Below are 14,190 nucleotides of genomic sequence, written 5' to 3'. Positions count from 1 at the left end.
TTTTAACACAATGATAGTACTAGGATTACTATTCAGTGTAGGAATAGGTGTGGGTGCAAGTTTGACACAAAGACAAGTAGGATGCCTTTGTGTATATGCAGGGGTGGAGTGAAGTGTAGTTTCAAGATCCATGCTACTAAGTTAAAAAGACAACAGACTTGGCAAATAAAAACCATGAAGTTGGAGCATAAATGTGTGAGAAGCAGGGAGAACAAGAAGGTCACAGCAGAGTTCATTGCTGAGAGGTATCTTGAGGATTTCAGAACTAACCCATCATGGAAGGTTAAGCAAATCAAGGATAGGGTGCTTCATGACTTGGGGGTAGAAGTGACCTACTACAGGGCTTGGATGGCAAGATGTAGAGCTAAGTTGATCATTTTTGGTTCAGCAAGAGAGCAATATGCTAGGGTATGGGATTATGGGAAGGCTGTACTGAAATACAACCCTGGGTCTGGTTGTAATGTTGTGATTGATGGCATTGAAAAGCCTGAGCCTCCCTTGTTTATGAGGATGTTTATTTGTTTAAGGCCTTTGAAGGATGGGTTCTTGAAGGGTTGTAGGCCAATTATAGGGGTGGATGGATGCCACTTGAAAGGAGGTTATCCAGGCCAGATTTTAGTTGCAGTCTCCAAGGATGGGAACAACAGCATTTACCCCATTGCTTGGGCAACTTGTGAGGTTGAAAACAGGGAGACTTGGGTCTGGTTTCTGGAATCCTTGATGCAATGCATTGGAAGTGCAGATGGGGCAGGCTTCACCTTCATGTCAGACAGGCAGAAGGTAATATTGTTTTGATTATTGTAGTCTTATTTTCTGTCCTGTTCTTTATTGTTTGAAGTGTGACAAGTAATTGTTGATGATGTTAAACAGGGACTGGTTGAAGCTCTGTCTGAAGTTGTGCCAATGCAGAGACTAGGTTCTGTGTTAGGCACATTTGGGCAAATTTCAAGTTGAAGTTCACTGGATCAGATTTCAAAGAGCTCTTTTGGAGTGCTGCAAGAGCAACAACATTTGTAAGTCTCTAGGTGACCTTAAATTATTTTGAATAAGTAAATGCATGATATTGTTCCTGTTCATGTACCTACTTCATGTAATAATGTTCCTGTTGTGTATAAAAGCAAAATAAGAGCAACAACAGTTGTGTATGTTATTCTTTCATGATAATGTTCCTGTTGTGGTTGTAGGTTGAGTTTCAGATAGCCATGCAACATATTAGGGAGCTTGATGAGGATGCTTACAATTATTTGGAGAACATCCCCACTCATCACTGGTGCAGACATGCATTCAGTGACAGTTGCAGGTCCAACATGTTACTAAACAACATGTGTGAGACTTTCAACTCTGTTATCAGAGATGCAAGAGACAAACCTATCCTCACCCAAATGGAATGGATGAGGAGGTACATGATGAGGAGAAATAATGAGAAGTGGGAGGACTCCAAGGAAATCACAACCAACATCACTCCATATGTGCATAAGCTATTTCAGAGGATGAGCTATGTGGCTAGGAATTGCATAATTTAAGCTGCCAGGGATGACACTTATGAAGTGCAGCTGAATGATGACCAGGTTCTAGTTGACTTGCCAAATTGGTCTTGTTCCTGCAATCACTGGCAATTAACAGGCATCCCATGTATTCATGCATTTGCATGCATAATGGATCAGAGGGTTGATGCTGAGCAGTTTGTCCACCCCTATTACACTATGGACACTTACAGAGCAACATATGAGCCTGCAATTCAACCTATGCCAGGCCCAAAGCATTGGGAGAGAGTGAACATGAGAGAGCCTCATCCACCAGCATTCAAACAGCAGCCTGGAAGACCTAAACAGAAGAAGAGGAAGCTGGAACCTGGGGAGGGAACATCTGCAACAGGAGGGGAGCAGGGAAGAAAGAGGAGGAAAAGTCAGTGTAGGATTTGTGGTGGATTTGGCCACTATCCCAAGACTTGCAAGGGCCCACATGAACCTGAACCAACTGAGCAGAGAACTGCAGGAAGGCCTCCTTTAAATTCACCTTGGGTAGTTGAGCAAAGGAAGAAGAGGGAGATCAAAGCTGCTAAGAAGGTATGTTGTTGGATTTGTAACTTTTCTTTTAAAATTTGTGATGAAATTGGATGTTGATACTTGTTTATTGGTATTTGTGTTTAATAAACAGAGTGCAATAGGGGCTGGTCCAAACAGCATTGGGAATATGACTTTTCCCCAAGAGCAACCTGGCTGTGAACCATTGAGTAAGAGGAAAGGTTCACACAGTCAACAAGGGCAGCCACAAGCCAAGCATCACACCACTCCCTCTTCCAGCCAACCTGAACCCAATGCTACTGGAGTGCAGACAAGGAGGGCTAAGCTGCTGACTTCCAGACAAGGAGGGCTGACACAATGATGTTTGAATTGTTTTTCTGAACTTTAGTTGTTGGTTGTATTTTCTGAACAATCAGTTGCAATATTTGTAGCTTTACTTTTGGGTATAGGACAAGGATCCTGTTTTGTTAAATTAATACTTTGCTTTAAGGCTTTACCAGCCAATTTTGTTAGGCACTGCAACAACAAATTTGATCAACAACTTAAATGCAATATCAACTACTTAGGTACTTACTTAATTCTTTGCTTTCATAATTGTGTACATTAGTTTGCTTGCAATAGTGGTTCACTGCCACTTATAAATCATTACATTACCATATTACTGTTTCATGCAATTACTAGCATTACAAGTTATACTTAATGCATTACAAACCCCCTAATAAGAAGGATCACTAATATGACCAAACTAATCCCAACAGCAAGACTAAGAACAGAGTGATCTGATCTAGCATTCCTTCCATGCATCTCTCTGTTCATCTTGTTCCTGTCAGAGTTTAAAGCCTTGCATTTCATTTTCAGCCTGTCCACTTCATTCAGCAAGCACCTCAACTGTCCACCAAGATCATCAACTTCCCTCTTGTAATCACTAATTTCCCCCTTCAACAGTTTCTTATCTAGCAACAAATTGTTGATCACCTCTGTTTGCCAGGCTGTCCCATCTTGTTCATCCACCCATTCAAATGCTTTACAACCTCTGCTCTCAGTTACAGGATCGTAGAACTTGCATGTTCTGAACTTACGACCAGGGTTCTCCCTTGTCCAACTGGTAAGCTTTGCAAAGGGAACACCACATTTGCACTTCTTCTCCTTTGAAGGTGAGAAACTTGTAGAAGACATTTCCTGCACCAATTTGCCATCCATAATAAGCAAAACCATTCGTACTATGAAAAAAATACAATTGAACCAAGGGAATTAAACAGTCACTCCTACAAATCAAAACCCCCAAATTATTTCTACAATGAACCCTAATTTCATTTTCTCGCAAATTACAGCACAATTAACACACAATGAACCCTAACTATTTACGAATTACATGACTATTGCCAGATACGACCTGAATTATGCATTTAAGTCAACAACATATAGATTAATTTACGCCTTATTTTTGAAAGATAAATTAGGGTTTCTAAAGTGCTATTGACGCAATTACCTGATTTGATATCTACGTCCCCCAAACAATGATGGTAAAATCAAACAATTTCGCCAATTTGTTAGTCAGAATTCGCAAAATGTGAAGCAATTTTGTGTAATCAGCTCAACAATTCTACATTAGTGAAGGATGTCGTAACTATATAAAGCAGTTTGGAAAAAATAGCCGTTATTGTGGGCCCAGCTAACATATCCTCTAACGTTGTTCCAATTTAGGTGGTGAAAGCAAAATTTTTATTTTTTAACAGGTGTTATAATTAAACTTCGAAATCTTAAGGTGTTAAAAACAAAATTAGGTCTTTTAACAGGTGTTTTTTTCTAATTTAGCCAAATGATAAATATGGCAATAAAAAAATACTATCAGACATGCTAGAATTTACAGGTGACATGCTGACATAACCCAAAATAGAAGATGGTGAGTTGTGGATATATTGCTTGTAGACAACACAGCAGGGAATCAGGAACAGCACCAAATCTTCCTCATTTCAAAAGATTTCTGCTTATTCTGTTCATCAAATCAAACCTACTTTAAATTTTATTCCAGTAACTCTTGATTTACACTTTCGGTGGGCCTTGAAAAATTTCCCTTTCTTTCAATATAAGCAACCAAGAGAATACAGGCAAAAAGTTGTCAGCTTCCAGTTCCAGACGATTCCAGTATTTGATAAAATCTTGAAACATTCACATCTCAATCAAGACTGTTAAAATCATTGAACTCTCTTTCTTTCCCTTTCATTTGATCAGAGAAAACCTGAGAGATCATAACCGATAAGAGAAAGGAATAAAGAGAGGCAGTGAAGTTGAATGGCAGTGCAGTATTCGTGTTGCGGTTCACAATTCTTCATACGAATCGCAATATGCTTCATACTGGTAGTGTTTGCTGGGTTGATGTCAGGACTCACCCTGGGACTCATGTCGCTCAGTCTCGTAGACCTTGAAGTAATAGCTAAAGCTGGATCTCCTGCTGATCGTAAAAATGCTTGTAATTTCCCCCATGTGTTTCTTTGCTTCGTCTTTAAAGTAGTTAATTAAAAGAATAGTAAAACCCTGTTCTCTTCAGCCAGATAGCAGATGTGATAGTTTAATGAGCAGTTGAATATAAACCATTCTTTTAAAAGTAGTAAGGTTTTGTTTTGTTTTTTTTTTTTTTTTTTTTTTTTTGGGCAGCAAAGATATTACCTGTTGTCCAGAGACAGCACTTGTTGCTCTGTACCCTCTTAATATGCAATGCAGCTGCCATGGAGGTAATTAACCATAAAGAAAGAGTGTTGAATAAAATAAGTATTTTGGTATATATGCAAAAAAGTAAAACTGTAAAATGACATTGTTGCAGGCCCTTCCAATATTTCTTGACAGTTTGGTTGCAGCCTGGGGTGCTATTCTTCTTTCAGTGACACTGATACTATTGTTTGGTGAGGTGAGATCCCTATAGGCCTATAACTAGTACAGTAGTACTCTTAACCAAGATTGGAAACCCGAATCGGATTTAAACTAATATTATGTTGCATTACAGATCATCCCACAAGCTGTTTGCTCGCGGTATGGTTTGGCAATTGGTGCTGCTGTTGCCCCTCTTGTTCGAGTTCTTGTCTGGATTTGTTTCCCTGTTGCATATCCAATAAGCAAGGTGATAGAACTAACTCAATATGCTCTCCATTTCTCTCCTTTTTTTCCCTTCCAAATAACAGGTATATTTCAGAATCTACATACTTCCTTCCCTCATTTTCTCTCCTTTACCAGCTATTGGACCTTTTGTTGGGGAAGAGACACAAAGCATTGTTTCGGCGAGCTGAATTGAAAACTCTAGTCGACTTGCATGGAAATGAGGTGGCTGCACCTCACTATTTCTTCCTTAATGAACAGAAACCTGATAAACAAGACAACGAGACATAAGCTGATAATCTATATTCTATACATGTGAACAGGCAGGAAAAGGAGGAGAACTTACCCATGATGAGACTACTATCATAGGTGGAGCACTTGGACTCACAGAAAAAACAGCAAGAGATGCTATGACTCCTATAGAAAACACTTTTTCCATCGATATTAATTCTAATCTCGAAAGGTGAACTTTATTATCACAAGATCTCTTTGAAAGTTTGAATCTGATGGAAATGAATATGCCGGGGTCCAAGCAGTTAAATCTCATATTTTCTTTTGTAATATGACAGGAATTTGATGAATATGATAAAGGATAAAGGACATAGCAGGGTTCCAGTTTATTATGGGAATCCAACAAATATCATAGGCCTTGTCCTGGTACTTCTTTTATCTTTGAAGTTGTAAAATTGACAAATCCAGTTTTCACTTCTATGCAGAATTGATTGTGATGATCTTTAGTAAACTTGAACATGTTGAGAATTTGAGATACCATGAAGTTGCAGTAATGAAGCTGTCAGTGACAGCTTCTTGTCAATGCATATTGCTTTCATAAGGATAAATACAAAAAATTCAGGCAGGTGCAGTTTATTTTTTACCTTCTTACTCCAATGGCATCTTGCCAATGCAGGTGAAGAATTTGCTGAGTATTAACCCAGAAGACAAGGTGCCGGTAAAGAATGTCACATTTCGCAAAATCCCAAGGTACAGTAGCTTTTTACACAGAAGTAATAAAAGGCTAGAATGTCGCATGCAGCCTGCATGCCATAATACAAATTCTTAGAAAAGAGGTGCTAAGTTTTTATCTCATGATTTAGCTTTCTATCCCAGGGTTTCAGAAAACATGCCTTTGTATGACATACTCAACGAATTCCAAAAAGGCCATAGTCATATGGCTGTTGTTGTTAGAAATAGTGACTCAGAGCTTTCAGCCAGCAAACATCCACAGGAAGGTATGCAATTTACATTTATGCTCTAAAAGTTAGTCTTAAGTTCTTAACTTCCATCCAATTTATTTTCCTTCCTCGATTATGATAAATTTATAGAACCTTTGAGAGAGGTGAGAGTGGAGAAGGATGGCAAACAACTGCCCCAGGAAAAGCAATTGAGAAGCAAGAGATCACTGAAGAAGTTGAAGAGCTTGCCTAAGACTACTCATGAATTTCAAAGAGAAACTTCTAAAGGAAAAAAGTGGTCAAAAAATGTGGAATCTGAAATTTTGGACATCAAAGAGAAACAACTTTCTGAGCTCTCAGGAGATGGAGAAGCTATTGGCATAATCACGATGGAAGATGTCATAGAAGAACTGCTACAGGTGAGTCACATTATAAAAGCATATAACTATTCAATATATGCCAAGATTCTAAATCTTCTATATTCCTGGTTCTGTTGTATGTGCAGGAGGAAATATATGATGAGACTGATTACAGACGAGAGAATTTATAGCACAGGAATCAGGATCAAGTGCTAACATAGCCGCTTTAGTTGCGAGGTTTACTCTTTAACCAGACAGCTTTTTTTTTTTTTTTTTGTGGTGACAATTAAAAAGAAAATCATGCTGTAATATAATATTCTGGAAGTATTGATACTGATATTTCAAACTAGTATGACTTCTGTATTTCATTTACAATAACTGTACTTTGCTCTTGCAAACAACATCATTCATTCATTCCTTTTATTCTGGCGTAAAAAGGTGGGTTAATTGTTGATAATTTCTGTATTACACAAATGCTAAGTTCAACAGGAATGACCCATAACAGCATAACCACAATGAGAAGCTGTGTGAGATTAACAACATTCTGGTTGATGCATCATAGGCATGACTGAATGAGTAGGGATATGATGCCTATTGAAGGCACTTCACAGAATTCACACACACAAAAGCTTAAGTTACCAGAACACTAGGAACGGGAATAAGAAACAAAACAAGCATTACATTTACAAGGGATCAAAATAAAATAAGGTTGAGCTGCTGTTGCCATGGAAGAAATAGAAACATGGTTCAACTTTGAGAGCTTTGCTTACCTATGTTATCTAGATCGGCACAATCTCCCCCCCCCCCCCCCCCCCCCCCCCCCAAACACAAAAAAAAAATCAGCTCTGATCAGATTATGACAATTAACAAGAAGTGCAGCTTATTGCCTCAACAGGACAGTAGACATTTAGAACTCCAAACATGCATACAAGCAATACAGCCATACAGATCTGCAATATAGAGCACCTTCTATACAGGTAAAGAACTCTGAGAAATCCCTCCCTTGCTCAAGCCAAGCAATGTCAAACCTCCAATATTGCCCAGCGAATAAAAACCTAGAAAACCAGAAATTATTTCTAATACAGTGAGTACCATGTCTGTTGGAAAAAACCTATTTTTATTCAAAATAGAAATTCCTTGACATCCTGTCCTCCCTCTTTCCTTATTCAAGTTGCTTTACTCTAAAATAGTCCTATAGAGCATCCTGCTCCCCCAAAAAACTGCTCTAGCCTCAAGGCACAACTAGTACAGAATGCAGTTCCCTTGAGTATTGTGTCCAATTATCCATGGAAATGTAGAACATATGCACAATCAAGATCATATGGGTCTAATACTCAAATTGTCTTGGGATAAGTAGTTGGTAGAACTAAGCTTCACACAGAACCAAAGTATGCAATCCAGAGAATGTCTAACAAACTAAGGAGTAAAAGATATCAGCTTTCCTATCTGAGAAATTTTCTGAAAGATATCAATGACTTGCAGTATGACAACAAAAATTGAAAAACGTTGGGTTACAAAATAACAGAATAGAAGGCATTTTCTTTAAAGTTTCTGAAAATTACGTAAAGGTGAATCTAACCATGATTGAAAAAGTAAACAAGGCATAACAGAAGTTGATGAGTTGTGGTTGGCAAGAAAATGTACCTGATATGGGCTCATGTTTCCAATTTACAAACAAAACTCCATCTAAGTTTAGCTTTTGAAGCTCACACACCATTCATCAAATAACAATGTCAGCTTTACTACGACCTTGGCCCCACTGACGTCGACGAGCCCTCCTCTTTCTTCCATCAGTTTTCGCTTTATCTTTCTCCTTCAAATCCCTCTCTCCCCTTCTTTTGTACATTTTGAAGGTAATCTGTCTATCGGCTGCCATCTTCCTCACTTCTTCTGTTATTTCTGCAGCGATTTGTCTGTTATACAGTTTTTTCAGGCCCTTCATTAATTTTGCAAAAGTGCTGGGCTCTGGCATCACATCTGCATTCATCATTTCCAGGCAATAAGAACATGCCTCTTTCACATGCCCCTTTGAGAAGAGTGCATGGATCCAGATTGTCCATGCATAAACATTCAACTCACATCCTTTTACGATGATACAATCCCACACATCTTTAGCTAATTCAAGCTTTTTAGCTCGTAAAAGGGAGTTCAGTAGGTCCTTAAAAGTACCATACTGGGGAGCAGATAAAAGCCCTCTGTTAATCATTTCCTTGAAATAGTCACAAGCTTCGACTAGACAATCCTGCTCAACAAGACCGTGAATCATTATAGTGAAGCTTTCTATCCCAGGACTTAGTCTACTTGCCTCCATCTCATTCCAAAGTTCAATACCTTCTTTTACCTCCCCCAACTTGTATGCCAAACGGATCAAGGTATTGTATATTTTAGTATCTGGAAAGCAACCGATCTTTTGCATCTCATCAACAAGCTCCTTACACTCTTCAAATTGCTGCTTCTTCTCATGAGCCAAAAGTATATGCAGATAAGTAGTTTGATCAGGGGTGTGGCCTCGCTGAAGCATAGTATCTAGAAGCTCATAGGCTTTATCAATTTTTCTGCACTTGCATAGTCCACTAATCAAGGCATTATAGGTTATGATATCCGCATCACAATCACTTTTCTCCATGTCATAAAAGACTCGCATTGCTTCCTCGGTTTTCTCCATGGAACAAAGCGCCTGGATCAATACTGTGTAAGATGCTGCATTTGGCTCACAACCCTTCCTCCTCATTTCTTTTAAAAGATCATACGCATCAGCCATCTTCCCAGCCACTGCATACCCGTTAAGCAAATTATTGTAGACTACTATATCTGGTTCAAACCCAGCCTCCCTCATTTGGACCAAGACATGCTTTGCTTCCAACAGTTTCCCTTCTTTACACCATCCATACAGCAAGGAAGTAAAATGCTTGAGGCTTGGTGTAAACCTCATCCTCATATCCTCAAAAAGTGAGGCTGCCTCCTTGACACTACCATTCTTAGCCAACGCATCCAACAAACACCCAAAGACATACTCGTCAGGTTCACACCCGTATTTAGGCATTTCATCTAACACTTCAACTGCCTTCTTAACCATCCTTGCAGAAGCAAACCTTCTCATCAACACAACAAACACATCCGGGGTAATTAACCGCGGACTCTCTCTCCTCATTTCTTCTATTATTGCCCAAACCGTTCCGAATTGCCTCATTTTGGCTAAAGTCCTAACCATGGCCTTATAGACATCATAGCTATGCCTGTAACCAGGCTGCTTCGATGCCCATATGAAAAACTGATAAGCTAAATTCCCCGCATCCCCACATCGGTTTAATACCCGTTCCGTTAACCCAAGACGCATAATTATACCAGATTCTTGTAAAGCAAGCTCCAATTTTGGAACCCTAGAGTGGAACTTCCTCAAAATTCGATAAATTTTTTCAACATCAGCCTCAAATTCATCAAATTTACGATCATGGGCAACACTGTTTTGTGAATCACTATCCAAATGAACCAATCCAAACCCATTTTTCGGGTTCACAAAACCAGGATTGAATTGGGGTAGTTGATTTTGAGGAACTGGGAATTTTTTAGAAGGGGAAGAAATGTTGGAGAAATTGGCAACAAATGTTAATCCAGCATAGGATTCAGAGGGTAACAACAGAGCAGGATGACTGTTCTTGCAGAAATACAATGATAATCTACGCATTTTCTCTCTCTTTCAATTTACCAATGTAGGTTGATATCAATAAATTCAAAAAAGAAATCTTAATTGAAATCCTAGAGTAGAATTAATGGAGTTTGAGATGCAATTAACACAAAAAAGATGACATTTTTACCTGTTCAGGAGATTTATGGCTTCAGCAAAGCTATTACAAATTGTTATGATCTTCCCTTTCAAATCTCTCTATAGGTTAGGATCACGAAAGCTGAGATAATTAGTTGAAATTTCTGATTTTTCTGTCGTTGACAGTTTTTCTGTTGATAAGGGTTTTAAGGATACTGCTTTTCTTCACGACTTCACAAGAACACGGAGCACCATGAAACCAAACAGAATGAGGTGATTGAAGTTGGAGGGTGAAGACTGAGGAGTGAGGAGGGGGCGATTAAACGATGTTTTTTTTTTTTTTTTTTTTTTTTTTTCTTTTTTAAAATAAATTGAAAAGAATAATCATCAAAAAAGAAAAAAAAAAGAATACCCTCTAACCTACTCAAAACGAGTCAACCTAATAATCTGAAACGAGCCAATCTCATCCTCCTATAATTTTCAAAGTAATACGAATAGTATACTTATTCTGGAAATTATTGTTATTGCTTTTCCAGTTTGGCTATTCCAAACATGTATGGTCCCATCACAAGACGTCACCCTCCCACTGTAAGGAAGGATACATATGTCATTCACCACCTGGAAGTAGAAAATATCAATCAGACATCCAAGTTCATCAGGCTTCAGTGAAAAGTCACATACAGTGTATACATTAAAGATAGAGCAGGAAAGTCTATATGATTAAAGAAAAAAAATACAGTAAAAACATATTAAACAACAATAAGTCAATAACTGTCTTGGATGACATCCTAAGAAAAAGTGCTGATATTATTCCAGTTTTCACTGCTTCCTCATAAGGCAAACCGAAAGATTCCTAGCTTGAAATAGATCTTACGGATGTTTTATAAGAACATTTTAAAATTGCAATTTATGATTAAGCTCTTGCAGTTATTGATGCTTATAAATTTACCTTGATAAATCCACGAGTCCAGCTGTGCAATATAGCAAAAATACTGTGCTTAATTCTATTTTACAAGTATAGACGACCATGCTCATTCTTATTTACAGGTACTTCGTCAGCCAAATAGCTTGAGATTTGATCAAATCCTTGCTTGTTTCTTATTCAGTCAAACAGCTTAAACTACTCCGTACAACTGATAAGTCTGTCCAGGATGTTCATGTCTAATGTAAATCATTTGAAAGTAAGCTCTCATTGTGAGCAAGGGAACGTATATACCATAAAAAATCAAGCCGCATTTTCCCGGTTATCAGTTCTTTCATTTTGATTAATCAAATAAATCTAGGACAATGGACAAAATTTGATACTCAAGTTGTCCACTGACCAGAGAACACCAAATATGAACTTCACAGAATGTGTTATTCTAGACCTATGAATTCTACATCAACATCATTGTTTGAATCTGTCATATATCCTTCTCAAGTTATCAAGATGGGCATCTCTTTTTACCAATGAGCTGTTGAAAAGAACAGTGAAAAAAACGGGAAAACCACCAATGATGCAAAAGTTTAATAGGAAGCAAACCTCTTCATGCCCATAGTAACCAGACACGCAATCAACAGTTGACAAGTCCCACCTTAAAACCAGGACCAACTCCTGCAGTAAATACAATACACTCATCTTGATCCACAGCCAAAGACCCCAGTGCTCCATGATGAGCACGGACAGAGTGTATTACTGATGCCTTAATCTTCCATGGACTTTCATCTTTTGAAGTGCCAGCGCGGGCATGAAAATCTGGCCCTTCCCAAGTAGTAGCAGGAGTAGGGAACCAGAACCATGGTTCACATTTGCCAACTTTAAATGTTTCTGAGTTAATTTTGGCTGAGTTTTGATGAGTTTCGTAAAAGCGTTTATGAAGTACCATATCATTGCTTCCTTTACTTCCCTGAGATTGCGGTACTGCCCATCCAACTCCGTTCATTAGCAGTTTGGTTGGATTGTACTTAGACTTAACGCTTTCTTTGATCAAGGCCTTTCTAGAATCACAGTTTCCTGAACTGCTCCTAGATGAATCTCCTGTAAATTCCCACTAGATCATAATGAATTTAGAAAAACGAAATGTAAGTATACCATGAAATCAGTATCAACTTGACAAAGGAAATACAAACATACAAGGAAAAAATAACCCCACCTTCCAGTTATAGTGCTTAAGGAGATATTTTTCAAGCAGAAGCCACGTAGCACAACACTGCCGCAATCTCTCTATGCCAAGAAGAGTAAAAGCAACCTGCATACTGTTGGAAGTTCTTGATATAAAAACAAAGAGTGTTGAGTGAAAGAAAGAAAAGAAGAAAGAGTAAGAGTCACAATTTAAAGGGAAAAATCCCACATGGGTAGAAGGAAAAGTTTTCTCCTTATTTATATATAGTGCTATATTAGTACTTCTTAGTTGAGTGACTTGGAGGTGGGTGTTGTGCCACACGCACGTGCACTGAGGCGGGTCAATCTCGGGCCTCGGGGAATGCGATGCGCGGGCGTGGGTCCTTCTTAAATTTTTGGAGAAATTTTATTTAGGTTGATAGAGTTCCAGTCGGGTTTGTGAGTGCACATAAACTCCGGCGCCGTGCTTATCTTGGAGGACAACCGCTTATTGTCTACTGTACCGGGAGGTAGCGCGGAATCGTTTTTTAGGTCAGTGGGTCAATCCTGGAGGGCGACCGCTTATTGTCTATTGTACCGGGAGGTAGCGCGGAATCGTCTTTTAGGTCAGTGGGTCACCACGACACGGCTACTGTTTGTTGGTTCACGCTCCAAGAGATAAGTTCATTGTTATATTAACTTTAGTATCATATCAGTATTAACACATACATCCAAGTAAATCTTAAAACAACAATAAGCAGACCACAATTTCAATATCTAAAAATAGCACTAGTGTTTAATGGAGAAGTGCTTGACACCCACGCTATATCCATGTGGCTTTCAATTTGTGCCTCCTTGCCTGAGCTGTGTTTGGAGATCTTATAGCTTTTTCCCAGAGAGGGGGGTGAACTAGATGATTCACGAGAAAAAGCAAGCTCATCAAACAGCTCTTTCAGCTGAGGTATGATATGCAAAGCAGTTAAATCTGGACCAATCTGCTGACAGATAGTGATGAGAGTAGCAGCAGCAGCCTGGAAACAGACTAGAACAATTTATCACATAAACAAGAAGTTTGACACTCAAAATGCATACAGGACTTCAGAAAAAAAGAACACAATAGTGGAAAAGGCAAGAAAGGATTATTTCTCATACATAGAAAATGAAATGCAGGCCACACGAAGCCTAATACAACCAAGTATGAGAATTGAGATGGAGAAGCTGAAGAATATAGGAGGAGCATGCGTATTTAAATGCATACGTTCACAAAAAGAGACGTAAAGGTTTAGGTATTGAAAATTTTCAGGATTAACTGCTCTGTTTGTATTAATTCCATAAGCTACCAAATAAAGAGCATCTCAAAGAGGGCTTAGAAGTAAGCTCCTGAACCCATTTAATATGATCGGCAAGCCACTGGAGCTCCTCAATGCCTCAACAACGCACGAGTTTGATTTGGTACTGAGTGTGAGACTATGAAACAACGTCAAAAAAGGCATATCATTCGACTTGCTTCAATTTAAGTTTGATTTGTGCTCGTATCATGTTAAGTCCGAGTTTCTCTTTGAGTGATCAACTGATCATATTATGTTAATTTTTATTTTAAAGACTAGTCATTTCATGTTAAGATTGCTGATTTTATTTAAAATAGAGTTGATCATGGGTTGGTTCACGTTTTGGCTAAAAATAAAGTAATCCCATTTCGAGT

At 38.5% G+C, this 14,190-nt stretch overlaps 6 protein-coding genes across 10 annotated transcripts; 3 read left to right on the top strand and 3 right to left on the bottom strand.

Annotated features, from left to right (window-relative positions):
* Positions 1-12: 12 nt before the first annotated feature.
* On the top strand, positions 13-977 carry LOC110685775. The gene is made up of 2 exons (XM_021862296.1): positions 13-780; positions 871-977. The coding sequence occupies exons 1-2, from the start codon at positions 82-84 to the stop codon at positions 952-954; spliced, it is 783 nt and encodes a 260-aa protein (XP_021717988.1). The 5' UTR covers positions 13-81; the 3' UTR covers positions 955-977.
* Positions 978-1,527: 550 nt separating this feature from the next.
* On the top strand, positions 1,528-2,602 carry LOC110685777. Its single transcript, XM_021862299.1, has 2 exons — positions 1,528-2,066; positions 2,158-2,602. Exons 1-2 carry the CDS (start codon positions 1,656-1,658, stop codon positions 2,383-2,385), a joined length of 639 nt encoding a protein of 212 aa, XP_021717991.1. The 5' UTR covers positions 1,528-1,655; the 3' UTR covers positions 2,386-2,602.
* LOC110686241 lies at positions 2,409-3,239 on the bottom strand. The gene is made up of 2 exons (XM_021862860.1): positions 2,766-3,239; positions 2,409-2,540 (listed from the first exon to the last, which is right to left on the bottom strand). The coding sequence occupies exons 1-2, from the start codon at positions 3,237-3,239 to the stop codon at positions 2,409-2,411; spliced, it is 606 nt and encodes a 201-aa protein (XP_021718552.1).
* Positions 3,240-3,885: 646 nt separating this feature from the next.
* LOC110685774 (DUF21 domain-containing protein At2g14520-like) lies at positions 3,886-7,461 on the top strand. The gene is made up of 11 exons (XM_021862295.1): positions 3,886-4,494; positions 4,680-4,756; positions 4,846-4,929; positions 5,026-5,139; positions 5,253-5,339; positions 5,438-5,577; positions 5,684-5,771; positions 6,022-6,095; positions 6,222-6,343; positions 6,437-6,705; positions 6,792-7,461. Exons 1-11 carry the CDS (start codon positions 4,317-4,319, stop codon positions 6,834-6,836), a joined length of 1,278 nt encoding a protein of 425 aa, XP_021717987.1. The 5' UTR covers positions 3,886-4,316; the 3' UTR covers positions 6,837-7,461.
* LOC110685770 (putative pentatricopeptide repeat-containing protein At5g65820) lies at positions 4,781-10,991 on the bottom strand. 4 transcript variants are annotated; one of them, XM_021862291.1, is made up of 3 exons: positions 8,290-10,991; positions 5,990-6,148; positions 4,781-5,379 (listed from the first exon to the last, which is right to left on the bottom strand). In XM_021862291.1, the coding sequence occupies exon 1, from the start codon at positions 10,328-10,330 to the stop codon at positions 8,366-8,368; it is 1,965 nt and encodes a 654-aa protein (XP_021717983.1). In that variant the 5' UTR covers positions 10,331-10,991; the 3' UTR covers positions 4,781-5,379; positions 5,990-6,148; positions 8,290-8,365. The 4 variants fall into 4 exon arrangements, with proteins under 4 accessions (XP_021717983.1, XP_021717985.1, XP_021717984.1 ...); XM_021862292.1 differs by lacking the exon at positions 4,781-5,379 and adding an exon at positions 5,799-5,904; XM_021862293.1 differs by lacking the exon at positions 5,990-6,148.
* Positions 10,981-12,732, bottom strand: LOC110685778 (protein GFS12-like). 2 transcript variants are annotated; one of them, XM_021862300.1, is made up of 3 exons: positions 12,541-12,732; positions 11,931-12,438; positions 10,981-11,026 (listed from the first exon to the last, which is right to left on the bottom strand). In XM_021862300.1, exons 1-2 carry the CDS (start codon positions 12,640-12,642, stop codon positions 11,962-11,964), a joined length of 579 nt encoding a protein of 192 aa, XP_021717992.1. In that variant the 5' UTR covers positions 12,643-12,732; the 3' UTR covers positions 10,981-11,026; positions 11,931-11,961. The 2 variants fall into 2 exon arrangements, with proteins under 2 accessions (XP_021717992.1, XP_021717993.1); XM_021862301.1 differs by lacking the exon at positions 10,981-11,026 and having other exon boundaries at positions 11,678-12,438.
* Between the last annotated feature and the right edge of the window lie 1,458 nt (positions 12,733-14,190).

This window comes from Chenopodium quinoa, unplaced genomic scaffold, assembly GCF_001683475.1.
Source record: "Chenopodium quinoa cultivar QQ74 unplaced genomic scaffold, ASM168347v1, whole genome shotgun sequence".
Lineage (NCBI taxonomy): Eukaryota > Viridiplantae > Streptophyta > Magnoliopsida > Caryophyllales > Amaranthaceae > Chenopodium > Chenopodium quinoa.
This window is presented reverse-complemented; position numbering and strand designations above follow the sequence as displayed.